Below are 26,248 nucleotides of genomic sequence, written 5' to 3' on the forward strand. Positions count from 1 at the left end.
CAGAATTCTTGGTTCTCAAGGATGGTGAGACAGTTCCATGTAGAAAAGACAGAGAATCTGGAAATGCTTGACTTAGATTTTTACTAAAATAAAATACATTTACCAGCTTTTAATATAAACAAGAACAACAAAATACCACCATAAAACACCAAAAGCCAGGTCTGGAGAGATGGTATGTCAGCTAAGACCCCTTAAGTGCTCTTGCAGAGGACCAAGTCTGGCTTCCAGTGTCCGCACCAGGCAGTTCACAAGTACCTGTAACTCCAGCCCCAGGGTACCTGAAACCTCTAACCCTCGTGGGCACTGAGCTCACACACACACATAATGAAAACTAAACCTAAAAGCACCAATAGTTTAGAGAATTCCTTGGACTTCTCTTCTGTAGTCAGATAAAAGAGAGGAGACGAAGATGGTGGGGTGCAGACAGAGGGGTGAAGCATGAAGTAAGATTTTAAAAAGGGAGGAAGTGAGAAAGGGCAGTGATGAGAGGAAGGGCGAAGACCACACAGACGACATGTCTACAGACCTAGAGTCTAAGAGGGAGAAAGAGGGCAGACGTTCAAAGGAACAAAACAGCCCTTTCCTGACCCTGTGTATCCTTGCTGGGAGTGTAGCATCTGAGTGAAGAAACTCAGGTCTGGGTGGCACGAGGCTTCTCCAGGCTTACTCCGACCCTCTCCCATCTATGCTGGGCATATAGAATAGGTGAGAGTGAACTGTGCCAATCAAAAGCCTTGCAGGGCAGGGTGGATGGACAGGGTCAGGACAGGCCTGGGAGGAAAGGGGCAGAACCATGTGGGGTCCGATAGCAGGGAGAGTGGAGTGAACACCTGCAGTCCACTTCTCCCTTCCTTCTTGGTTTTTGTTCAAGATCAGAAGGCGCTTGTCTGTGCAGAATTCTGAACTGCACCTATGAATCCTTTTAAGAGTCTATCTGGGGGCTGAGGAGACTCAGGAGGAGGCTCAGTGGGTGAGGTCTTTCTGTACAAGTATGAGAAACTGAATCCAGACCTCGAGCACCCATGTAAAAGCTGGGTGCTGTGAGCTGTGGCATCTCCAGGGCTGGGGTGATAGAGCTGTGAAGACAGGGGTCGGGGGTGGGTGTCTGCTGTGTCTGCTGGCCAACTAGTCTAGCAAAAGGGCAAACTCCAGGCTCAGTGAGAGAAGACCTCTCAAAAACTAAGGTAGAGAATAAGATACTGACCCCTGACCTCTATACGTGTGCACACCAGTGTGCACAGCAGCACAATACCCACACACAGGCAGACATTACACACACACAGCATGCACACATATGCGTGAGCACGCGCGAGTGTGCACACACACACACACACACACACAAACCATGTCCAGTCTGTGATTTGTTCGAGTGTTCACTGTTACCCAGAAAAAAGCATATTTGCACTATTTTATTAAAGAGCGGTAGTCACAGCTTTATAACCACCTTGGATATGAGTGATTTCCAAACAGTTCTGACTATAAGATATATTTAAAGCCGGGCGGTGGTGGCGCACGCCTTTAATCCCAGCACTTGGGAGGCAGAGGCAGGCGGATCTATGTGAGTTCGAGACCAGCCTGGTCTACAAGAGCTAGTTCCAGGACAGGCTCCTAAACCACAGAGAAACCCTGTCTCAAAAAACCAAAAAAAAAAAAAAAAAAGATATATTTAAGAAAGTGTTCAGATGTGGGGAGATATAAATACAGAGTAAAGCTATTTGGATTTACTACCTTTAAGAATCGGCTTTAACGAATCATATTAAAGACGAAGTCAACAAGTTAAAGTTACCAGACAACCTATGCAAAATGAAAATGAAAACAAACCAAAACTAACAAAATAAAAACCCTCCTATCCCTTAATGCAGGACTGGCCCTTTGCCTCTAAAAACGAGGCGAGTTAAGAGCAGCATGGGAATTCGACTACCGTGTTTTAAATGTGTTTTTCTTTTTTTAATTGTAACTAGTGTGTATCAAATTTGCCGCAAGCCATTGGTACATTCAGATTTCCTAGGGCTGGGCTTTTTGGAGTGGATATTACGACAGATAGCTCTGGAAGCCCTAAACGAACAGGGACACAAAGGGAAACAGTTACCTGGAATCGCAGGAGTAGGCTTTCGCCCCATCTTTCATTTTGACCCGGATTCACTGGGCACTACTCGGATTGTGTTCAGAAATAGACAGGAAAGGCTGTGGGTGGTGGGACGGGTGGCTGGGCGGGGACGGGGACACACTGTCATCTATTAGCCGTTCAGTTCTTTCAGCCAATCTTTAGATGGTTTATTTGATCTGTGTGAAAGAGAGGCCGTGGGCTTTCTGGCACTTGAACAAGCAGGAACTGTATTTTTGGGTGGAGAGATTTCTCCCGAGTTCTCTCGGGGCGCCTTCAAGAGAGCCATCTGGATGGGACGGTATTTCTTTTGTAAAGCTCCGCATTCGGAAGCATCAAGGAAAGGTGCAGCGGTGGTACCTAAGGAAAGCACTTCTCTCCGTAGTTAGGAGGGGATGATTTAGTGCAGCTGGCTGCTTTTGAGATAAAAAGGAACCAAGCACCTTCTCCTTTCTGCTCTAATGAGAGAGTTCTTGTAACTGATATTCCTCGCATTGGAAGTGTTTACGAATGCTGAATGCCGGCTCAAGAGTCTGTACTACTGCGCCTTCCTGAGCGAAACAGGAACGTTCCAGTTCCGTGTCATATTTACGATCCTCACGTCACTGCTGACCTCGCCTTTGACCTTTATAATTGTTAATGGGATCTAGATTCTGAATGAGAGCCCCCCCCCCTTCCTTAATGCTTAGTCAGCTCGTGATGCCAACATGAATGAAGACTGCTAAAAACATTCAAACAAAATCCTCCCAAGCTGACCTGAAGCACTCAGGGCCATGACGGGATTAAAGAGAAAGAGGGATGGCCGTGGAAACTGAATCAAACTCAGGGCTGCAGGCAGACACCGCAGAATATGTCTGTTCTAACAAAGAACCTCAAAAGCTCATCCTAAGCACATATTTTGCTAGTCCTCTGTACTTTTTCACACTAGAAAGAAGTGGTAACTCTTATGCAAAGGTTTTCTTTGGCCGTACTTGCTCCGGCAGTATGTATACTAAAACTGTAAAGATACAGAGATTAGCATCGCCCTTGTGCAAGGAAGACAGTCAAATTCCTGAAGCATCCCATATTTCTACAAGTTCAAAAGATTCCCTTTGGTCGATGATCATTTCAGAAAAGCAATAAGCTGTTTCTTCGAGCTGTCATTTTTGTCTAGTAAGCAATGAACATTATAATACAGATGGAAAAAACATGCAGGGTCAAATACGCTTTTATATATTGCACGAATACATATGTGATAGGTGCCTAATTCTCTGTAATTAACAGCTTCTAAAATCCCAACAATAACTAAGGATTTGAGAAGTTTCCACTGTAATTATCCAGTTTTCACATTATGTAAAATTCTTACTGGATTAAAAACAAAAAACAAGAAAACCATGTTTCTTCGTTAAGCCAACACTAAATCCAGTTATGAATGGAGAATTTCCAGATATTCTAAAAACCATCACTATGAAGAAGCAATTGACTTTATATAAGCATTTGATAAAAATTATTGGATATATATGAGAATAATTTTAAAGAAAATCCTTTATACATTCCAAGCAAATCATATGAAAATGATTTATGGCAGCTGAAGTATTTTACCAGATAATTGCCAGAAGAACTAAGGTGCAGTTGTCTCTTAGAATGCATGTTTCTGGAACGAAGGGGGCATCTGTCTGGTTAATAACGGAGGTGAACACGTCAGGTAAATGACAAATATTTTACTTCCTGATAATTAAAACAGGAATAGAGCTTATGCTGAAAGAGCTTTTCCTAACAGATCTGAATAAGAGAGACCAAGCTACGGTTCCAAATATCAGTCTCTTGCTCCCGATCTTATTACCAGGGGCCTCTGTCAGGTGAGAATGCTCAGTGTACTTGTTGAACTCTAAGAGACGAGGCAGGGGAAGTATCATTGTGTTTCTAAGGTAAACTGTTTCCCCATGTTCTCATTATAAGCGCATAAGAGTTGATTTCCACGGAACTTCTAACAGAAAAGGACCTTGAGTGATCAAAGCCTGCACCCCAACAACTCACCTGCCCGGGACATAGCCTTCCCGTGATGGCTGCCATTTAGAAACAGGGAGAAAAAGTAGGACTTTCACTATCTTATCACTTTAGAAAACATGAGTGAGCCGGTATGAACTGCCAACCCCAGCCACGCTTCGGTCTCCAAGCAGAAAGGACGCAATTGAAGGCCAGGGGTGGGAGAAGAGGCAAAGCTACATCACATTGCCTTCTTGGACTGTTTCTCCTTAGAAGAATTAATTAAATGAAATTTTCATCGGAGGAGAAGGACAGGGCCTCAGGGAAATTCATGAACACCTCACCAGGATGCAAGCCATCCATTTCCCATCCTTGGGAATCATCTGTGCTTTGGACAAAATATCCGGGGGTTCGTATTTTTCATAAATGGCACACATTGGAACTAAAACAGATTAGATGTGTGTTGGAGGTGATATTTCCTACAACTGGGCGCTTATTTATCTAAGATCTCTGCCAAAAGAACCCACACGATTTAAACCACAAGAACCCGTCAAGATCCAGAGGTGCCTACCTGCGATCCCTGTGTTTGAGGCCAGCTGGTTTACAGGCTCAGTGAAAGAATCGTGCTAACCGGATAAAATAACCATATGTCCCTACTGGAGGCTCCATTACTTGAGTCATTTAAACCTCGCTGGACAAAAACCACCAGGCCCATTTGCTGTAGGAAACAACCCTCCACAGAATGGACAGGGAAGAAATGACCTAATAGGCAATGCCCTCTGCTCCAGTTTCTATGGTTCTGTGTTAAGAAAAGCTGGCCTGCCACACTTCTGTGAAAGCTTGTGCCCCAATTATACCCCAACAAGAGGGCCACTGCTTATTTGGAGAATGAAAAGAAAACAGCCCAGAACTTAACATTTACATCGCCATTCTCAAAGTCTCGGGCAATTTTCCCTAAGAAATAATATTTTCAAAATATAATGGAAAAGAGGGGTTGCCGCCTTCATTTGGGAACCCAACTGGCGGGAAAGGGGGGTTTCTGGTCTGACTTCTGTTTGGGAGCTAGTGAAATGGAGGAAAGGGTTCAGGTGAAACAATTCACGGAGGCAGAGCCAGCCCACACTGGATCTGTGTGCCATCTCAAGGCAACACGTTCTGCCTCAGTTTCCCCTTTCAATAAGTGGTGATTGCTTGCACATTGCCAGCTGGCATGAGGCAGAACTGAGGGAAGTGTGTGCGTGTGCGTGCGTGCATGTGTGTGTGTGTGTGTGAATGGGCAGATGTGTGGGAGGGATGTGGATGGAGTTGTTTGCTTGTGTCAGTGAAGGAGTACAAGGATTTTCTTTCTATGCAAATATGCTCATTTCCAGGCAAGCTTCATTTTGGGTTGAAATGTGTAAACAGAAATAAAGTACGATGCCAACTTAAAATTAATTTTTCTACGAAATGCAGAATATTTTTGATGGTCACCATTGATATGAAATTTTAAAAAATGCTATGTATCATTAAACTGGTGTAATGTCCAAATGGGATCGTTCCTAGATTCTAGATCCTAGAACTTCAGGCTTTGTACATTAAGTGTGAATCTGTACGAACGTGGGGGGGAGGGCATATGCCTGTTCATGGTTGAAGGCAGACATCTATAGGCAATGGCCTACTTAATATTGTTACCCACTTGAACAACTGTTGTGATGTTCAGGTGTCCTTGGTGCCAGGGAACATGCAAAGGACACTTCTCACATGACTGTCACAGGTCCGCCACTGAAAACCTCTGCTGTCTTTCTATTTATTTATTTATTTATTTATTTATTTATTTAACACCCAGGACTTTCGCATTCTTTCTCTCCTAAGCAATTCTGTAGGGAGGCTCGGGCTGAGGTGAGAGATTAGATGATCTCTAGGACAGTTTTATAAATGTAACTCCCCCCATCCCTCTGAAAAAGAGGCAAACGGTATTACTGCAAATAACCTTTAAGATAATTAACCGACAATGCATAAACCTTCCTTCAGGCGACACCTAATTTAAGTGTTACTGGCACAAAGTGGGGACAGATTGCGCATTACCACCGCAATATTTACACAGCAGAAACCCACAGAGCGGGAAACGCAGGCTCAATGAAGCACTAAATTAGAACAACCGCACTCAGTGTTAATTTGCCTTCCATTCTTTCCAAACCTCAGGTCCAGAAATCAGTACAAATCCATCTACACCTCCCACCCTAAATGACTAAACCTGAGGAGACAGTAGTACTTCTTTTTTCTAGCCCCCCCCCCAACTATAATAACGTGAAATTTATTTCTTTCCTCTACGGGAGCCATGTGGCCAACCTGTGGTTTATATCGTTACAATGCACTCTCACCTTGGTCTGAAACTATTTTCATACAAGCGCTGCTCGGAAGACTGCGCTGGAGGAACTAAGAAGACTTAACTTTTTCTAAGGCTGCCAACACAGCGTACAGACAAGATACAGATTAGTGAGATATTTAGGGAAAGGGATGGGTATCTGCTTTCAGGGATTTTTCTCAATGATAAATCTTATTTCCATCCCACTTTTCCCCTTCCTTCGGCCACACGCAGTGACTTTTCCTTAAGCAGTCATAGGCACTACTTTCCCTCATCCCTGCCCACCGTATTTTAAACTCCAGCATCACTGAGGCACTGACAAAACATTTACCTTTCCCAGTTGCTGGTGCTCTTTGAAGGCGGCGATCAGCTCTTCAGCCCACTGAATTTTTTCCAGGGTCGGAGTAAACTGTTCTTGCACCACCGCGATCTGGTTAGGGTGGATCACCTGTTTACCTGCAAGGAGAGGAACCACACTGGAGGCTCGGGGACAGACACCTCATGCAAACTAAGTGTGTCCAGCTTGGGACACTCCTGGATGCCTCACAGAGTGGGTGCTGGAGAACGGAAACAGTACAAAATAAAACCCACAATCAGACAAGCTTTTCCAGAAAAATACCAGTATGGGGGTAACAGCACTTTAGATTTATAGAAGTGCCACTATGTAGTAGAAAAATCTCTTATTTTAGTTACAGGTGGCTGGATGAGGCAGCTTGTTGAATAACTACTTTGCCTGTGATTTTTAACTGGAGAATATATCTGTAAATTATCCATTATCTTGAGTAGAATGAAATTAAATGAAAATTCTCTCAAAATGTAAAAGCTGTCTCTCCTGCTTGTGTGGGAGGATTGTGTTGCTTCCTATAGTTCTTACACCAACGACGTGTCAATTGTTAAGCTCCTCCACAGATGTTATGGCCATATTAATACCAGACACTACCTTACAATAATCTGTGTGATTTTCTTTCTGAGCATGTCGTTTCTAACATGTGCATTTTAATGAAAATGTATCTAGAGTTGTAACATAAGAGGCGGATTTGAATACTGTGGCATCTGGATAATTTTTAAATTTTTTAAATAAAAAGACTACAGAAAATTTAGCTTCTAAAAATATATTCAGAGCTTCCCTTTTTTTCTTATAGTATGAGAGTTAGTTAGTCTTCAAATTACAAGAAATCGTATCTATGTAGAAATACCTTCAAAAAAAATCTCTGATTCTTTTTGAAGTTTAAGGATTTTAAATAAAAGCATCAGCTATACACAGGTCTCAAAGGATTCTATGCAATCAACACTGTTAATAAAAAACCCTCAATTTAACAATTGGGGAAGTAGGTATTTAATCAGGTCATTAATAAAATGCAATATAATTTAATGTCACAGTGATGAGATTATGCTGCATTACATGATAAAGTTATGAACACAAATTGCCTCTTTAAAACTGATGTACACATAATGGCTGCTAACTGTATCTCTTGCCACATCAATTTGCTTTGCTTTTGAAACAGTTGTTTCAATATTTAACCACTACAAATTACAGCCCAGATGTTTTATAAAACACCAGTTTCTGTTACTACCCTTATTCTGTGGAATAGATAAAGGAACAATGTTTGTAAAAATAGTAAAACAGGAATTTTTTTCTTTTGTGATAATGTTTCAATAGTCGAATAGATAATATGTTTCAGGCCCTGTCAGAGTTGAAACATTCCATGTTACCGTTTTGCTCCTGCCTGTCAGTGCCAAGGGAAAATGTTAGGCACCTATGCAAATAAAGGTATTTCAAACTATCGGAAGACTAACTTTTGGAGACAAAATAACAGGAGCTACAAATTTGAACTCTTTCCAAATAGTAGGTATTCATTCCACATTTAATTAATTTAATAGTTGTAATAATGTTATTTAAAAAGCTTGTCAGCACCCAGTAGTCATTTCCTAATTGTTAGCCTGGGATTTTATAATTTATGTACATAATTTACACTGCTGTGCAAAAAGGCAGATTTCACAGAAACTTTTGGGACAGGCACTGTAACGTGAAGAGCAAACAACCAGCTCGCTAGATTCTCGTGGAATCTCCCAACAGCTGAGAAGTACCTATATTTGAATAAGAGGTCACTGTGAAGATCTATGCTGGGTTTTTACAGTGTACAGTGTACATACACTGGCATGCCAAGGCCGCTTTCGTCACTGCATACATTCCGATGTATAGCGGGCTTTACTGCTGTGTGGGAACGAAACAAATATTTTATCCAGAAGGCTTGTTATTGACAAGGTACCAAGAGGGTGCAAAATTGGACGGCATTAAAATTTATGACCGTGAGATCCTTTTTACAGGGACCACTTGATAGATCTTGCTTTAAATCAATACCTGTCAAGTCTTTTAGGTTAACTGTATGATGGTGTCATTTCTGTCTTCTACAAAAGAGGCAAAAAAAAGAAATGAAAAAAGAAAACAAGAAAAAAAAACCTATATTGCTTTTCATATTTATAATCTTGCCTCATAGCATGTAGTACCATAGTAACTGCAATGGCTAAGAGAGTGGGGAAGGCATTCTCCTGAGTTTTAGTTTGGGTGTCTTTTTATTACTTTTAAAAAAAATCCTAAAGTTAACAGCTATGTCAACGGATTGATTTTAGATCAGTCAATGTGAGTGGGGACCCCGTACAGTAACGACAGCAAAATACAAACTATAGCCCACTGTTTGGTGTGATGGTAACTTCTTTTGGAGGGAGGAAATGGGAGAAATGATAGAGTTTTATTACATTCTTTTAAAATAAAACTAAATACGTGTATGGACACATTTAAATTTTTGCTTTGAAGTATAGACAACCTGGCCTGTACCAGTGTTACGTTACACGACACTGCCATTGATTTTTAAGCCCTTTGACCACCTGCTTCAGTTGGTGACAATATTTCGTCTTCTCCCCTCCCTCCCTTTCATCTTCTGTTTCTTCTTTCCCTTCCTTACATAAGGCTTAAGGTATCACAACTAAATCCCAAAACCTAGTACTCTAAGATAATGGTAGCATAAAATATTCAGTGAGAGCATGAGTTTAAAAAAAATGCTATACATAGTCTCTTCTGACTACCTTTTATTAGTATGTAGACATATCGTCGTGGCAACAAATAGCTTTTCTCTCAAAATCAGTAAGTATGTACGGCGTGTGGCCCCCAGCTTACAGCTTCTGTCACTTGGATGCACAATGGGCACCGTGCCCTCGGTGCCTCCCTGCACCCTGGCCTCCATCTTCCTGTGATTTAATGCTCCCCGTTGGGTAGAAACAATAGTGCCAGGTCCATAAGTTCTTCGTGCTGAGTTGGGCACAGTCTAGACATTTAAACCGGATTTGAAATAGCTTGTCTTTTGAGATTGAATTGGGGACCAATTTAATTCAGTTCTGTATCTTGAGAAACCTTTGAGCCCCAGAGGAAGCTGGAAAAACATCAACCCAAGAACATGAAGGGCTAGTGGCTGAGGCCAGGGCGCTCTTTCCTATTGAATTTGCTCCCACTTCAGAGCAACATCCGGCTGCCTGGCAGCTAATGCCACATGTTACAGGCCAACAGCATCAGGGTCTATTACATAGATTCACAGAGTTCTGTTTTCCAGCTTTCCCGTTTGGGCCACATCCTAACTGGCCACTGGAAGGAGGCAAGGACAGGCATGCCCTGTGCACTGATTAGCAGGGGGATTCCTTTCTCTCTCAGTCTATATTAAATATAAGGAGATATTACTAATAGCTGAAATCATTGGACAACACTTCTATGCATGGGATTGTATGCTCTTAAGCTTAAAAAATTAGGCATCAGGTTTATTTTAGTGCTCTGCTAGATACAAAAACAGATGTAAGGATTATTTTATTCTAAAATAACCATACTGTTACTTAAGTCTTTCCATTTTGTTTCAGGATAAGAGATCCTCTGCTAATATACTTTTTTCATTTCAAGGTATGTTATGAGACTTTCAGCTAAATTCTGACTAGGTATAGTACCAAAATATCTTTAAAAGGGAATAACATTTTTTCCTCCCTTCCTTCCCTCCTCCTCCTCCTTGCTGGGTATATTTATAGCTATCAATTTTAGCACTTTCACCGTAAGGATAAACAAGAGAAAGAGAGAATACTTGTGTGTGTGTGTAAACACTCATGTGCACGTTTGCATGCAACTGCACAGGACTATTTATGCATAAGAAGTCTACTAAGGTTTTCAAAAGACAGAGTTCTGTTTGCAGAACGTGATTTTCAGTTGTTCCTTGGACTCCTGAGGACAGGAGTGATGAGCACATTGATGACTGTCAGTGCCTGCCTGTACCCCATGCAGGCCTGTGAGGGACTCATGAACCCAGTGCCAGCCCGTACTCGTAGACGTTGGCAGGTATGCAGACACTTATTGAGAGAGGAAAGGGACTTGAAATATCCAGATAATTTTAAAAAATCCAGCTATAAGTAAAAATCAAATCACAGGCAATTTCATCAATTAAAGATTAATTAATACTTTAACTATTTTAGGAACATTTTCTTATGTTACATCAATCTAAATTTCTGACAGTTATTCACTCTGAAACCCTCCCATAATAGCCTCATCCCTGGCCTGGGTCAGCTCAAACTACACTGAAATACTTAGTAAGATGTTGGGGGGAGTAACAAATGCAAAGAAAAAAATTGAAACAAGTGTTATGTTTTATAATTTGCAGAGAGAGGGAGCGAGCCACCCACCAGCCCAGGTAGTAATTACGAGCCTTCTGCTCTGTGCACCGTCTCGTGTTACAGGTCATGCGGTGAGCAGACATCTCTTTTTCCTGGGATGCCTGCTAATGTACACACTTAAGACAGCGCCAGGCATCATACCAGTGAAGCCCATAGCGGCGGCCTCTCTTGACTGCTTGAGAAGCCCATCTCCATCCCGGAAGTCAATGTACACAAGATCTATGGCTTGTAGGCCAAAGGCCTTTGCTATGACGACAATCTTCTGCCGGGCATAGAGGATGTCTTGGGTGTCCTTGTTGCTTGTTGCACCTGTAAGTGGAATATGCATAGAAAAGTAAGACTTTGCCCTTGGAAGCAAACCCAGACACACGTACTACAGGAACCAGGCTATAAAGGCGTGTGCGTTTCCCTGGGGACTACATCCCAGAAAAGCAATTATTAATACGCACAGGAAGACAGGTGTACGGGGAAGGAATGTTGAGTGGCGCACGTGTCTAGTGAACTGGCACACTTTTCAATATAATCACTGGTATATGCGCCGGGAAAAGGCCCCTCCTCTGTACCCGGAGGTGGAAGTGGGGTCACAGCGAACCTCCTCTGTGTTATCACTTGGAGAGTGTCAGGTCAAACACAGAACTGCACATATCTGGGAGGCCGCGTGTGGGGAAGTGGCTCACTTCTTAGGAATGGCACAGGCTGTCTTATCACATCTATCCTCAAAGACGTCCTGAGCCTGTGATCTGGGGTTTGGTTGGAGCACTTGGGATATGAGGAAGACTCTCATTTTGGGAGAGGCAGAAAGCGCCTGTCTACCTCTTGTAGTACACTTAGCTGCAGGGCACAGGAGAGTCTCCTGAGAAGACCTGTATCAACATAAAATTTTCTTGTTCACCCTGAGGGGAGGGAGTGTGTCACTGCTTAAAGTTGGGCTACAATACTAGGAAAAGTGTCCCCAGAACCCTGGGATGTGGGTCTGAAGATGCTTTCTGAAATGTTGCCCTTCAGTCTCCAACCGTGGAAAGGCCCAGAGAAGAGTGCAGCACACAAGGGGGGAAACACATCACTGGGCAACGGCTGGGCCAGGAAATGTTTAACAATAAATATTCTGAAATATACACTAAGGCAAATTTATAATCTATCTTAAAAAATATTTGCCTACTACATTTAATGTAGAAGACACTGTATTGAGGCCAACAGAATTGGAGGCCCAGATCCTGGACTGACGTGAGGACAAAATGTTTAAGCCAGTATCGGGCTGTTGTTGCTAATAGAAGCCAAGGAGACCCCGTATGTTCCTGAGCATGCCTGAGGCTGCAAGGGGCTTTTATTAGTTACTTTATAAGTGAGCGGACATAATGACGCAGGACTCTGGGAGCAGGAAATGGAGTCCTAAATTATCGGGAAGTGGTGGTCAGTGAGTTGTCATGAAAAAAGCCACGGTCAGGACTGGGAAATATGCATTGTTATGCAAATGTCCCTTCGTGAGGGGGCAAAGAAAAAATTACACACACACACACAGGATGGGGTGGGGTTACGGGAGAGAGAGAGAGAGAGATATCTTCAACACCTATGCTGGCTCGGAAATCTTCTCCTCCAAAAACGACTGCATCTAAGAACAGACCCACTTGAGGCCCAACCTTCAGGGTCTCTTCACACACTGCCTGGAAAAGAACACAACAGGGTCTCAGAGGCTGGGAGCCAGTGCGCCAGTGATACAAAAGATCTGGATGCTAACACAGTTTGGCTGAAACAAACTGAGCCCTTCCCCAAAGCTCACACACGTCTGCTCTGCCTGGTGTTTGCGTTATGTAGCCATCAGCATTTATTACATAGCTAGAATGCTCAAATTAGAGGCCACCCAATCCTCTAGACGACTTCGAGTGAACTTTTTTTTAGCTTCTATTATAAGTAATTTATGTCTCTCCAGAATTTGTTTTTCTTTACATGACAAATAGTAAACATAAAGCCACAGGAGAGGGGGAAGAATTTTTGAAATCCAACTAATTGAATGATTTGCATTAGGGTCAAGTAAAACGGTTTCAGGCTTAAAGTCAGGCAGTGCAAAACCTGCAACTCCGAAGGGGAAATAAGACACACAGGCCGCCCAGGGGGTGGAGCAAGGCGACCCTGGCACGTCCATCCGCTGGAGGTGGAACTGTGGGTCTTGGGCCTGCGAAGTGCTAGCATTTGTGTGGATGGGAACGGGATGAAGGAAGTGGTGGGGATGCTGTTGATTAATTTCAGGCCTTGTGGGAGTGCCTAAATACATTACTGAATAAAATAGCAAAATTGTGGTTTGAAATTAAATCACTGTACGTATCTGATTCCAGCTAAGGGGTGTATGTGCTTCTGATTGTGCTCTGGGGGTGCTAGGGTGGGCTGCGGCACTCTGTGGTTATTTGTATAAAGGAGTTAGTCACAAGACAGGCATGAAGCAGTCCCCCAAAATTTGTACTCGGCCCTCCTGCACGCCCCTGTGGGTTTGTAAAACTCCCCGAGCATCTGCTTGTATGTTCTTCACTGCAGACCATCTAACTTTTATTAGTGATTTTTCCCCCTGCCCTCTGGAGTGGAAGAAAATAAAACAAAACATTAAAACATTAAGGACTAGAAAATCTGGGAGGAGGGTACAGGGGGTGCTAGACAGCCATTCGAAGGTCAGGTGAACTGGGAGACACATTTTGGGAAATGGTCTAGAGGCCACAGATCAGGGAGACAGACGAGCTGGCTCAGAGTCTGGTAAGACAGGTAGTTTAATGTAACCACACAGCCACACAGTGGCTGAGAATTGGCTCAGCTCATCTTTTTAAATGTGTGTTAGAAGACACTATGTTTGAAACATGACAAATTGAAACAAGAGACTGTAAGTTATTTATATATGTGAACTATAAACAATAATCTTATCCACTAGAGAGTACAGATGATAGTACTACAGAGAGGCCAGGGCATTTGAGGATGGAAAGACAATTTTCAGGAAAAACAATTCAAATTTAATTCATAAAGATGACAAAATAAAATATCCATGTACATTTAATCTATACATGTACCAATTCAAAACATAGTTCATTCTGTGATTTTATATATACGTATATACTCCAGGAACACATAAATGTTTTGTTTAGATATTTGAGACAGACAAGGCCTTCTTTTTAAACTGGTTTCTTTGTCTTCCAAGATATTGACAATCCAAGATAATGTTTTTGGAGTAGGATGGATAAGACATGGTATAAATACCTTTCTTTGTTTACAAATCTTTCTTTAAAAAAATTTTAAGTAGATGTTCAAATTTAAAAAAAAAAACCAGTTCCCTTTAGGTAATTAAAATAAAATGCTAACTTACATCACCACATTATGACTTTCTTACCTTGAAATTGAGCAAACCCATGGCAGTCTCCACAAAGGGGATTAAATTCATTGGCTGTTCAAGTTTTCGGCCTTTTAAGTGGAATGAAAATTTGTCTGAAAACTAAAATCAGAAGTGTCATAGGTGATTAGCGACAAGAACAGAAGTTCAACCCCTGAAATGCAGACACAGGAGCAGGGCTGAAGCCTTTGACCTGAGGAACTAATATCCCAGCCTCCTTCATCCACACAAAGGAACGGGGAGGGGGGGGAGCAAAAGCAGAGAAACTAAAGGTAACAAAGTTCCCCGGAAACCAGAAAGTGAAATCTCAAACACCACAATCCTCCTTCCTCCAGAGGAAATAATTTGAGGCCTAGGAGTTAGGAGGGAGGAGAGACTCCCAGGTTTAAATGGTTCCCTGGAAAACATTTACCCAGGACCCCTCACCCTCTCCTCTACTAAATGCAAATGGCAGGCGCGGGAACAAAGCGCAGCCCACTACCTGCCCTTCTGTTTTTGTTTCCAACCCAACACCGACGCACGTGCACTGTGCGGCGTTCAGCTGCCTTCCACACATGTAAAATCGGTATCATTCGTTATAGTGCCATTACCCTTTGTTCGCGAGGGTTTTCTTCATAATTTTTTTTAAGCTTACCTAGGAAGACCTTAAAAAGGAAGTTTAATTCTTTGAAGACCAAAGCTTGCCAATTTTTTCCATGAGACCAGTTCACAGCTAGCTCTGTGCTGCCAGTGGGGTAGCCCAAATTCCAAAATCTATCATCTGGAAACATACAAAAGCTCCCTCGCAGATCCCCCACACCCCCCGATTCAAAAAGGGGGGGTAGCCCCACAATCTAAATTGTAAATCTATTATGTCTATCTAGATCTAATAAGATGTGGGAAGATAAAAAGAGAGAGGGAGAAAGAAACACAGGTATAATAAAGATATTTTTGTAAATAAAGTTGAAAACATATATATCCATTTAAATTTAAGGAATATTCAGCCATTAATGGATATCAAAGGAAAAGGGAATTTTAATCATCTCTCCATTCAGTCTCAGTTGGGTAAATCATATCTAAGAGATTTGCATAAATATAAACCATCAAAGACTTTTCATCTTCAAAGGGGGTTTCAAGGCCTATAAGCTTTGTACTGTAATCATCACAGGTCACCACCCTGCAGGAATAAGGCTGCTATGGCAACATAAAAAACTAATGCTTAAGGCTTAGCATAATATTCTCACTAATAGAAAGGAAACTCATTTTAAAAGCTGGCAGCCTATTTACCAGAGGCAGGATTAAAGGTGTTATTTCCCCTTTACCTGCCCCCTCCTTGCCTGTGCGCCCCCCCTAAAAAAAAAACTAATCACTGGGATCTTTAAAAAGCTTTTCAGCGATTTGCAGTAACTTTACAATTAGGCTAAAATAAATCACAGCTTTCAGTAATGAAGAATGATTCCCATTGCTTGCTGCCCCTCCCTCCGAGCCGCGTCACCAGCACCTCTCCTTAGTAACTTTCAGGGAAGGAACCATCCACCACCACAGCCCGGGCCAAGAGGAGGCAGCCCGTACGGTACTAGATGCTGGGAAAATAAAACATAATTTATGTCACAATTAAACTTGAAAACAAGTAGTGAAATATTGGTGGTTTGAGTGTTGAATACATAGCTATGGGTTTTCTTTTCTCATTAAAAAAAAAAGAAAAAGAAAAAAAAAAAGAAGAAAGAAAACTCCCAAGGCTGCTTGGACCGTTCTCTGTGATAGTCATTATAACTACAAAAATCGCAAAGTTTACAAGTAGGTAAATCTTTTACAAGATATCCCCTGTTCTTAATGAACAAAACCTCTAATGCCTTTTGCTTTATAGCCAATAGGGGCATTTACAAATAAAATATGCTAGCCCCTCCCCCTTCCCCATCCCCTTCTTTCTTAAAAAATTGCATTAAGTACTAACACAAAAGGTAACTAGTGGAGAAGTTTCAATTAATTTTTTCAAAAGGAGACGATTAAATGTTTCCGGCCTGGTAAAGTGTTCATTTCATCGAGGTGGAGGGGACTGGGGAGGGGGGGGGTGAGGAAAAGGGGGAAAATTACAAAGAGATTGGGGAGGAGATGAAGTAGCAGGGCTCAGCAATTCTTTCAGTCCCCGCGCACACCCAATAGCGTGTTGGAAGAATGCACACTGTTGGGATTTGTGGGAGAATTGTCCCGCGACAAAAGAGGCAGAGTTACGCTTGTTACAGCCCAATAAGCCGTGCCAGTCAGACAAGAGCCCACACTAACGACAAAAGGCGAGCAGGCGATTCTCACACAAAAGAAAACAAGCAAGCCGGTCTTTCATTTGTGCGTCAGGCTTGGGGTTTTACGCTCCGCACACATACAAACCGAGAGGAAAATAAACAGCCCCAGAGACTTCTGCTAGCTACAAGTCCTATTTCAGAGTGCCCCTCACATCCACGGATCTGAAACAGCGACAGGAAGCTTAGCTCCAGGTTGGGGAGATCTCATCCCCATCTTAAGTGAACGGTGACGCGGTGTTAATAGGCATTAACGAGAAAACTAACGGAAAGAGGAATTTAGAGTCCTCCATCAGCTTAACACTTGTCTGGATGGGGTCGGAGCCCTCAGGACATTAATAGGCCTCTACACCCCTGTCTCTCTATGTAACTAAGGCTAACTTGGTGAGATCTCTGGTTAACTAAGTAAACATAAGCCCTTGATGAGCAGGTCTTTGAGAGAGCTCCAACATAGAGCTGCCAACACAAATACCATGGTATCTACATGTGTAACAGTTCTCAATCTTCAGTAGCTATGGTTAAAGAGTAGAGAAGATAAATTGACTTTTCATATCTTATATTCAACTAGTAGATCCCAAATATTATGACTGCAATATGGAACTACTATAAAAATTGAGATATTTTCCATTTTTCTTTCTCCACTTGGAAAGAATACCAACTTTCTAAAGTCAGGCATGTGTGTGTTTTACTCTGAGCTGTGCACGCCTCAATCGCACTGGCCACATTTCAAGTGCTCAGCAGCCATAGTGGCAGGTGATCCACGTATTGACAATAAAGATGAAGCATATCCCGATGGATTAAAAATGTGAGCAGTTGGGGCTGGAGAGATGGCTCAGTGGTTAAGAGCACTTGCTGCTCTTCTGGTGGGTCTGGGTTCAATTCCCAGCACCCACATGACAGCGCACATGGCAGCTCCATCTATAACTTCAGGGGGTCTGACACCTTCATAGATGCAAGCATGAAGGCAGGACACCAAAGATTATTTTAAAAAATACATTGTTAATTTTTTTAAGTGAGCAGTTTCACCAGGTATGACAGCTACTCACAGTATTACTATGTCTAGGGGCACAGCCTTCAGGATAATATGAGATATGGCTTTGAATGCCCCACCAGCCATGCAGCCCAGTTATTCCCAAAGGTTCTGCTTCAAGTGGTATAATAAAATGGCATTTTATTCAGGGACTTGCAGAATAATAGTAACTCCCTATTCAATACCCCCTCCCCGAATCTCACAATTAAAACAATCATAGCATAATTGGGCCCATTTCAAAGTTTTCTTAAGTAATTTGACATGCCAACCACTTTACATTTCAGGCTTTTATTGGCTGAAAAGTCTGTCGTGAAATGCAAACACACCTGACAGTAATTTAAAAAGGGGCGCACCAGAGAGCTGTTCAGGAAATAATATCTGAGCTAATTAAAACCACGAGTTAAAAGCTTCCTGTTTCTTCCTCCAGTTGCCCTAAGGAGTGACCTTTCCCTTTTCTGCTTTGGGTTCTTTGCTTCGTATGCAGCTAGAGGTCCTCACTGCCTGTGACGGCTCCAGGACAGCCTCAGCTAGAACCATCTACGTCATGGCTCTTCCAAGTACAAGCCCTGGCTTCCCAGCAGCAGGGCGGATGGATGCTCAGGCAAGTTAGTGTCCAGGAACTGACTTGTGAGGGCTACAGAGGTAGCTGCAGTGACCACAGACCCACTCAGAAAGCAAAAGCAGTTGTTTCCAAAGGAGAGCTCTTCGAGGAAACGTGTTGGGGAAAGCAGGATTCTTGGGGAAGGAAATAGATTTACTACCTGCTTTTCACAATTCTTTCTCCTTCTTTCTTGAGAAAGGATCTCATGTAGCCCAGGCTGGCCTCAAACCTGAGGATGACCTTGAACTTCTGATCATCCTGTCTCTATCTCCTGAGTGCTGGGGTTATATGATTTTGTCACCACACCCAATTTTAGGTGATGCTGTGTGGTATCTAACCAGGGCCTTCTGCATATTAGGCAAGCACTCTACCAATGGAGCTACATCCAGCCCCATGTTCTCCTTGTCTGTTTGAGTCTCTCTCTTTTCTCACGGTACTGACTGAATCCAGGACCTGACACATGACAAGTAACTGCTCTATGCATGAGTTATAGCATGAGCTACGTGTGTGCATCTCTAAACCGATGCCATCCCCACGCAGTCCTGGAGACGACTCCTTAGCTGGCCCTGAGCCACACAGCAAAGCACAGCTTACCCACTGGATTTCTTCAGGACCTTCCACCTTTGGTAGCATCACACTAGAGGGAAGAACTCGGGCCTGCAGGATGGTCTCCAGGTCAGCTTCAGCCAGACCACTGGACACTGAGTTGATTCTGACACACTTTTCTGTTGGGCCCAGGTCAAAGTCTTCGAGAGTTCTTACTATTCTCAGTCGAGCTTCATCCTGTGAACATTGAGAAAAATGTACTTAAATTTACTCTTAACGTTAAGGAAGACCCAAGGAGCAGTCCCGGAACTCTGATGGACACTGTGATGAGAATAACACCATTTCTGTCCACGGGAGAATGTAGTGGAAACGAATCATCCACACTTGTAGGGGAGCGAATGGTTTCTACGCATCTTTCACGACGGCTGGAACACAAGGGGGATATACCATCGTGCATACTGACTGTGTCCCTCTGAACGGCAGAGCAATGTGGTCATTTGTGTACTTTCTAGTTGAGGGTGTAAAATAATTCACTGATTGGGCATGAACTGTGCACTAAGCATAGCTCCAAGTCTTTCTCCCCTTTTCTTCATTTCTAGTCTTAGAAGCTAGATGCCATTGGAGTTGTGGCACTAGCATCTGTCAGTACAGTCGAAATGCAAGCCCTTGCACTTCTGCTCCCCAGGTATCACGGTTTTTTAAAAAAGGATTCATCTGTGTTATTATTATTTTTTGTGTATGACCAAATTGCATCTTGACATTCAATTAAGAAGGGGTTTACAGGAATCTGACATTCAGTACTTCATGAAAGGTTCTCACTAATTCAGAGGGAACCAGTAATATCACTAAGAAATCCCTTCGTGGAGTGCTTGACAAACAGACTGTTTTCTTTCATTTACAGTCTCTGCTGCAGCTATGAGAAGCTGAAAGTCACATTTAAATTATCCCAAGAAAAGCCGTACCAGCTTTGAGCTGGAGGTGAAGACTGTGGGGTGGGCGAAGGGAAAGTGAGAACATGAAGAGCTGAGGGATGGTAATGAGAGAAAGGGAGTTCTTAGGGCCATTCTTTACCGCCAATTCTAGTTTCAAAAATAAAGTCCTCCATCTTGCCAACAGCCCTCAACAAATTCTCACTGCCAGAAGGTAGCTTTATTTGGGAAGAATATTTATTACACCAATAAAACTTTAAAGCATCTAATACTGATGAATGCATTATAAAAAGAGGTCCTGGAGCCGGAAGTATGGCTCAGTGGTTAAGAGCACTCAGTACTCTTGCAGAGGACCCAGGTTTAGTTCCCAGAATCCACTTAGTGGCTGCAGAGTGATACAGTCTGCTGGCCTCCATGGCCACTAGTCACAAACATGGTACATATATATATATATATATATATATATATGCACATATACATATACACACATAAGCAAACATTCAAACACATAAAATAAAATTACATAAACCTTTGAAAAAACTGACAATATGCAGCCATTTGAATAGCAACACACATCTTAGAAAAGAGCTCCCCAAAGCATAGATAACTATGAATTATTTGATGCACAAAGTAAGCACGCCTTTAACCCTAGCACTTAGGAGACAGAGGCAAGCAGATCACTGAGTTCAAGGCCAGCTTGGTATATACATAGCAAGTTCCGTGCTAGCAGAATTTCATGGTAAGAGCCTATTTAAAACAAAAAGTGATAGAATTATTTAAGCCAACATAAAGTCTAGACCCACAGAGACAACCCAAGACAGTTGATTTAAACTAGACATAAGACAGATATAAGATAGAAATCAGGAAGGCTTCCAGTTGGGGCCTGAGCTAAAAAGTGTTATCAGAGTGTAGCTTAATGTTATCGGGACAGGGGAAAGAGCACCCAGAATGAATTTAGGATGTCTCTGTGCAAACCTGATTCACAGAGTGTTGGCTGTGCATGGTTAGGCTGAATTTAGGCAAAAGCAAGAGAAAGCACATGAGATGACACAGGCAATAGTGACTCGGGTCCACACGATGGATGGCCATTATTTCACGTTTCAGATTTGTCTTTAATTACATACGTGTGTCATGTAGGACGTATGTACACACAAATGCCCTAAGAGGTAAGCGGCATCAGACTCCCCTGAAGATGGAGTCACAGCCGGGTGTGAACCACACTTGATGAGGGTATGGGGAACCAAACTCAAGTCCTCTTCAAGAGAAGGATGAGCTCTTAACCTCTAAGCCCCCCCAAACCAGCTGTTTCACAGTGGAGTCCACTTAGGTACTCTATGTACTGTGGCTGCAGAGGCTAACGGGGATGTCCTGATGACCGAGCACAGGAGTCAGCCCTATAGCGGGACTTGAAGGCTGTCTGTCATAGCAGGAGGGGTTCCTCTGCCTTCAGATCCATAGCCTCAGAGACCCTAAAAAACCAGTTCATGCTGCACACCGCCCAGAGAATTACTAGGTCTGGATAGTTTGGATTTGCAAATATTCTAACTTCTGGATTCTCACCCTATGACAGGTCATCCTTAGAAGATATACCGAAACACTGACTGGGAGAATAAAAGGTAATTCTCTGGATTGTTTAAGGGTAAAAATATTATGCTGTCAAGCTAAGTATGGTGGCGCACTCAGGAAGCTGAGGGAGGAGGACATCAGGTTTTAGGCCAGCCTGGTCTACATTACAAGACCCTGTCTTTAAAAAGAAAAGACTGATTCAACATGTCTACCAAATGTGTGCTCGATGACGCAGAATCCCTGGCGACTCTCTAAACTGCTTCTCTGGTGTCCAAAAGAACTGGACCCTTAAGCTGCGTGGTTATTTCCTTTGGATCTGAAGAGAAATGTTTGTTCAGAGCTCATGTCCCAAACCTCTTTGTGATTTCTCATCTGAAGTCACATTGCCATGGTTTCCGCACATTCTGGCTGACTTAGTAAAACTCAATCCTTGTGAAATTGGCTGCAAACGAAGCCTCTAATTCCAGTTTCTAGGCATAATCTGATTAGTCCGTTTCGTGTTATAATAATGAGCAGCCAGCGCTCAGCATTTCTTCCTTTTTTGTTTTTTTTTTTTTTTTTGGCTCGGAATAAACAGGACCCTCTTCCTGGCATGGTGGCATACCTTTCCAGAGAGAGAGAGGACGGAGGCTGTTGATTGCTACAATTTACATCAATGAGGAGCGCATCCCTCTGGTATGTATCCCAAAATATCCAACAACCTTACTGAATTTACACCAATCAACAAGTGTGTGGATTTTTTTTATTATTATTTTAATGGTAAAATATGTCACTGTGCTAGTAAATACACCCAAGCCATCTGTTGGGCTGTGAGGAAGGCGGCTTCTAAGAACAATTAGTGGTGTGTATTCTGTGAGTTCCGACCACCCGGTCTGTTCATTTGACTTCTCCGTACCATCTTCATCATTCCCTTCCCTTCACGCATCTCTTTCTCCAGCCTTACTCCTCCCACCATCTCCATCTTCAGGTGGGTTAATAAGAGGTCTCCAGGCACCTGTCACACTCCCTCAGTGGGGTGCTCAGAGTGACCTTAAGAAATTTTGAAAGGAACGTGTTTTGTGGAGGAAGAACGCTATGGGGGTGGGAGGAGGAAGCTGGTCTCAGGGAGGTTGAGGAGGGATCACGCTGCAAATGGCACAGCCTCGTTGATGGGTCCGCGTGGCAGGATAAACATGGCCCTCTCAGAACTGACAAGCTTGAAGGCTGAATGGATCCTGGAAATGTTCACTTAGTGCCATTGGGGTCCTCTGTATCATGTCTGGCTGCAGATTTCACGTGGCTTTCAGACAAGTTGGGATGGACCAGAATCTTCCAAGGCCCCTGCCCTGAAAAGTGGCCTTCCCAAAGCTCCCGCAACTGGTCGATATTCCGTGCCACAGGCTGTTTGGTGCAGTGGACCAGAGGCTAATAAAACTGTCCTTATGCATAAGCCACAGTACTGTGTGACCGTGTCTGGGCCAGGAATCAAGGCGTGCTATGATTTCAGAGCCTGGATTCCTGTCACCTGGGGAGGAGACACGCTCTGGTGACGTAAGGAAGAGGATAAATCAACCATCCCCAAGACTGTGGCCTCCGAAACTAAGGGAGAAAATCTGCGTGCAGTTGGTTCAGTTGGCACCCATTAGAGCTAATAACTAATCATCCTCGCGAGTTTCTAGCTCAGAACGAGGAGATCTGCAAAGAAAACAACATCCGTCCACTTTTACACTCCAGTGGAAGGGGTGGTCCCTCGCGGTGGGACGGCACAGTCTCGCCATCTGGAGAATAAATCGAGTGTGAAGTACAGTATAGTTTGGGACCAAACTCCGTGGCGGCCGCCCAGCAGTCCGTTCATTAGCCCCAAACTTCCAGGGATTAGAGGAGCATCAATTCTACTGTCGGATAGGATGAGACAGACAGGGCACGGGATTCAAGACGCATCGAGACATCCAGAAGCCCCCTCGGGTTTATTTATAGAACCACCGAGTATAAACACACTCAAATACGTGCCTTAAATAACAGCATCATCACAGTTCTGTAACATCTGAATTAACACCTTCCCTCTGCGCTCCCTCTCCCCCGCATATGCACAAACTGTGAACGTTAAAGTACACCCTTTACCGGGACAGGGGAAAGCTTGCCTCCACTAGACGCTGAGATCCGGTAATTAAGAGTAGGAAGGACCTTCTAGACTCAGGGGAGATGTACAGCCTTTGTAATTAAAAAGCACAAGCACATATAAAATTAATATTTTCATTCCATAGAGAGAAATGCCATTTATTACATTCCAAAGCACTAGTAAATTTTACTTTTCCTAGATCGACTCCTCTTAACCCATTTCCACTCATCTCACTTGTAGTGATATTACAGGTGTGGATTCTTCCAAGTTTTGAGCATAAGGTTTGATAGCAGCTTCTTTATATTAAGATTGTCAAGGTGAAGTTTAGCTTAAAACAAAACAAAACAAAAATCCAAAAAAAAACTTTGTGCGAACTGTTCCATTTAAAGGCCTCCTTTTCATCTGCTTTCTAGAGACACAGTAAAAAGCGGAAATGCCTGCAGCACAACATAGGTCATCATCAGGAGACCATACTGCGTTTCTTTATAAACATACAGAATTCATCGTCACAGGGGTCACTAAGAGGGATGTAGTAACCGAATTGAAAAGCATGTTCCTCGATTCTTGAAAACTGGCAGTGTGTTTCATGAGGCAAGAGACAGTGTGGGCATTTAATAAGGCATTAATTGTACAAAATAATGAGTTTTGTTCCGACTTTTCAGAGAGGCACAGGGCATGCTTTGGTCATATGACTTTCTAGTTCATGGGTTTGTGTTGCTGTTGTGGAAAAGAAATCTTGGGTTGTTTTCCTGAAAGGAAAAAAAGGAAGAAAAGAAGGAAGGGAAAAAGAAAACCTTGCACTGATGACATTCTGTGTCTTAACTGGCTTAAAATTTCATGCCTTGACTCACCCTACAGCCTTCTACATGTCGTCCCTATTTACTGTGAAATGACAGATTTTGATACAGGACAGTTTTTGATGTGTTAATCATGAAAGATACATTAAAACAAGGGTTTACAGAAAAAAAAAGAAAAACATTACAAACCATCTTTCAAGAACCGAGAAGGCTCAGGAAGCTTATGGTATGTACTGAAATTTCTCATCTCGGAGATTTAATCAACTCTACAACAGGCAAACACAACATACAAAACACAATGAGGACATTCAAAACTCCATGAGAAGAATTAACATTTCTAACAGAGCCAGCCAGAGAGGCCCTGCTGTCAAAGGTCCCTGCTGCCAAGCTGGAGGACATAAGACTGATCCCCCAAACCAAGTGATGGGAACTGACTCTGGCAGGTTGTCCTTTGACCTAAGCGGGGTGTGCTCCGCATGCACCCCCTCCCCACATCAGTAAGTGTAAAAGAATTAAAAGTATTTCCAAAAGATACTAGAACCTTGGCTTTGAGTGGCACAAGCTTTTACATGTACCTCACGTCGAGGCATGAAGACTGGACATTTGTGTGTTTCGCTGTATATGAATTTCACTAAAAAAACAGAAGACGCACAATAAACAAATGACTATCCCTAGTCAGTGATAAGCATGTGGTAGGACCGAGGGAACAGTGGGGCTGTCTGCAACTTACATGGAAATACATTTTAAACGATGAGTTGGTGGTGGATAAGAGGACAGAGGAAGACAGGCAGAGCAGTGTGCTAGCGGAAAACAGCAGAGGGTACTTGGCATTCATCGTACAATCTTTCAAATTTTCTAATGTTCAAAATTCCAGTAATAAAATTGAGAAAAAATATTGTGAAAAGATTTCTAAAATGTTCGTATTTGGGGAGCAGGTCAATGACTGACTATGTTTGTTAAAAACAAACACAACCTCACAAGTCTCCTTGATATTTGTGTCTATCTGAGTGTCCCCACAATAAAAAATTTAAGAATAACAACTTTCACTTTGTTATCTGAGGACACAATTTTTAGACAACTATTTGTGAGTTTTTGTTGGGTTTGCTTTCTGTTTGGTTTTGGGTGTTGTTGTTTGGTTTCTTTTTTCTTTTTGAAGATTTAATAAGCACTACGTGTATGCCTGGTGTTCTCAGAGGCAAGAAGGCGGCGGCACTGAATCCCTTGCAGCTGGAGTGTGGGCGATCATGGGTCAGCACGACGGCGCTGGGAACCCAATCCAGGTCCTCTGCAAAAGCCACAAGTGTCCCTAACCACTGAGCCCTAGCTCCAGTCCCTTGCTAACGCTTTAACGAGACAAGATTCCTACAATGTAGTTCACCCAGTCGTACTTTTTCTTTCTGTATATTTGCTTTGCTTTGGAACTTAGAGACATAATATAAAACCTTCCGCAAATGGCTTCTTTCATCTGTGGTCATGTGTCAGGACTCACTCGTGTTCCATCATCCAGCAGCACCTTTTACTGTCAAACAATATCCCGCCGTGTTCACACGGCACGTTATACTTACCTATCATCAACTAATGAACATTTAGGTTGCTTTCTAATTTGGGGCTGTTATGGGACATGTTCTATGGATATTTGTGAACCCCTCCCTTTTATAATGTCACATAGTAACTGTACGCTCAGCATTCTAAGGAACCGTCCGCTGGTTCTCAAAGTAACCTTACCAACTTAGTAGTCCCATACGGCAGTAGATGGCTAGTGATGGGGCCCATAGGATTAGTAGTGCAGTAGGGTTTAGCTAGTGGAACAAAACCTGTCACCCACAGGCAGGGGTGGCCCTTCCCACAGAGCCCAAGAGGAGCAAGGGAGGCTGGGATTGGGCTTGGAGACTCTGACAACTAAGAATTTCAATAGCGGCAGCAGAAG

General features: G+C 42.9%; 1 protein-coding gene, 1 long non-coding RNA gene and 1 other non-coding gene across 4 annotated transcripts in view; 2 read left to right on the forward strand and 1 right to left on the reverse strand.

The window, feature by feature from the left end:
• The window catches only part of LOC130884757 (uncharacterized), an 82,222-nt gene extending 56,458 nt beyond the window's left edge, over positions 1–25,764 (forward strand). The window contains exons 2-4 of the long non-coding RNA XR_009058108.1: positions 21,431–21,476; positions 22,004–22,101; positions 25,478–25,764. This is a non-coding gene — a long non-coding RNA (uncharacterized LOC130884757). The remainder of the gene's footprint in view (positions 1–21,430; positions 21,477–22,003; positions 22,102–25,477) is intronic.
• Positions 1–26,248, reverse strand: part of Clybl (citramalyl-CoA lyase) — a 221,529-nt gene that overhangs the window by 10,042 nt on the left and 185,239 nt on the right. For both annotated transcript variants that reach the window (XM_057785890.1, XM_057785892.1), the window contains 5 exons: positions 18,980–19,168; positions 14,479–14,580; positions 12,682–12,775; positions 11,256–11,423; positions 6,745–6,869 (listed from right to left, as the gene is read on the reverse strand). In XM_057785890.1, coding sequence (XP_057641873.1) covers positions 6,745–6,869; positions 11,256–11,423; positions 12,682–12,775; positions 14,479–14,580; positions 18,980–19,168 — 678 coding nt within the window. The remainder of the gene's footprint in view (positions 1–6,744; positions 6,870–11,255; positions 11,424–12,681; positions 12,776–14,478; positions 14,581–18,979; positions 19,169–26,248) is intronic.
• LOC130885381 (U6 spliceosomal RNA) lies at positions 3,072–3,175 on the forward strand. The gene has a single exon (XR_009058150.1). It is a non-coding gene; the product is annotated as a U6 spliceosomal RNA (small nuclear RNA).

The sequence above is a fragment of the Chionomys nivalis genome, chromosome 12, assembly GCF_950005125.1.
Source record: "Chionomys nivalis chromosome 12, mChiNiv1.1, whole genome shotgun sequence".
In the NCBI taxonomy this organism is placed as follows: Eukaryota; Metazoa; Chordata; class Mammalia; order Rodentia; family Cricetidae; genus Chionomys; species Chionomys nivalis.